This window comes from Gavialis gangeticus, unplaced genomic scaffold, assembly GCF_001723915.1.
Source record: "Gavialis gangeticus isolate Ggan-Ray unplaced genomic scaffold, GavGan_comp1, whole genome shotgun sequence".
In the NCBI taxonomy this organism is placed as follows: domain Eukaryota; kingdom Metazoa; phylum Chordata; order Crocodylia; family Gavialidae; genus Gavialis; species Gavialis gangeticus.
The window spans coordinates 30,842,792-30,843,506 of NW_017728995.1; the positions used below are offsets into that span (position 1 = coordinate 30,842,792).

Below are 715 nucleotides of genomic sequence, written 5' to 3' on the forward strand. Positions count from 1 at the left end.
CGCCGCGCTCACTCCGTCGTTGCAGGCCGAGGCGCCAGTCGCAGCCTTCCGCGCCGCCGCCATCATGGTCAAGCTCGCCAAGGTGAGGCCCGGCCCGGCCTGGCCCTGCTCCCGCGCCCGGCCGCGGGGAGGGGCAGCGAAGGGCGAGACGGCGGTGGGGGGGCGGCCACGTGGTGTCTCCGCGCACGTGGCCCCCCCCGGGCCGGGCCTCGTGGTGTGGGCCGCAGGGGGGGTGGAGGCGGGAAACTGCACCTTGTAGACTGACTCGACCAGGGCACACGTGTTGGAGGGGCAGGCACGTGGGGGGATAGGGGCAGGCCTGGATGGGGCCAAGCCTGGTGGGGGGGCAAATTTATCCTGAAATTGGGGGAGGTTGTTGTTCTTGCCCGTGTCCCAGGGGCAGTTGCGGGGCTATAACACGCCGGCTCCTTTCCCATCTCCCAGAACGCGAAGAATCAAGTCAAGCAGAAAAAAGTGCTGCCGCCGCCTCCCAAGAACGTGGACGACAGTGAGGAAGAGGAGTCTTCCGAGGAGGAAGAGAGCAGCAGCGAGGAGGAGGTGATCGCCCTTCTCCCGCGCCTTTTTTTGCAGCCAAGCATTTCGTTCCTCAAGTCGCTTCATCCTTCCCAAGATTGGGGGATGGGGACACTTAATTCTTCCCTAAACCAAGGGGCGGGGGGGAATTGCTTAAACCTTTTTAAAACGGGGGGGGGAG

The 715-nt window shown here is 64.9% G+C and overlaps 1 protein-coding gene across 1 annotated transcript in view; it reads left to right on the plus strand.

The window, feature by feature from the left end:
* The first annotated feature begins 6 nt into the window (after positions 1-6).
* Positions 7-715, plus strand: part of NCL (nucleolin) — a 10,175-nt gene continuing 9,466 nt past the window's right edge. Inside the window, exons 1-2 of the mRNA XM_019503433.1 lie at positions 7-82; positions 445-558. Coding sequence (XP_019358978.1) covers positions 65-82; positions 445-558 — 132 coding nt within the window. The 5' untranslated portion in view covers positions 7-64. The remainder of the gene's footprint in view (positions 83-444; positions 559-715) is intronic.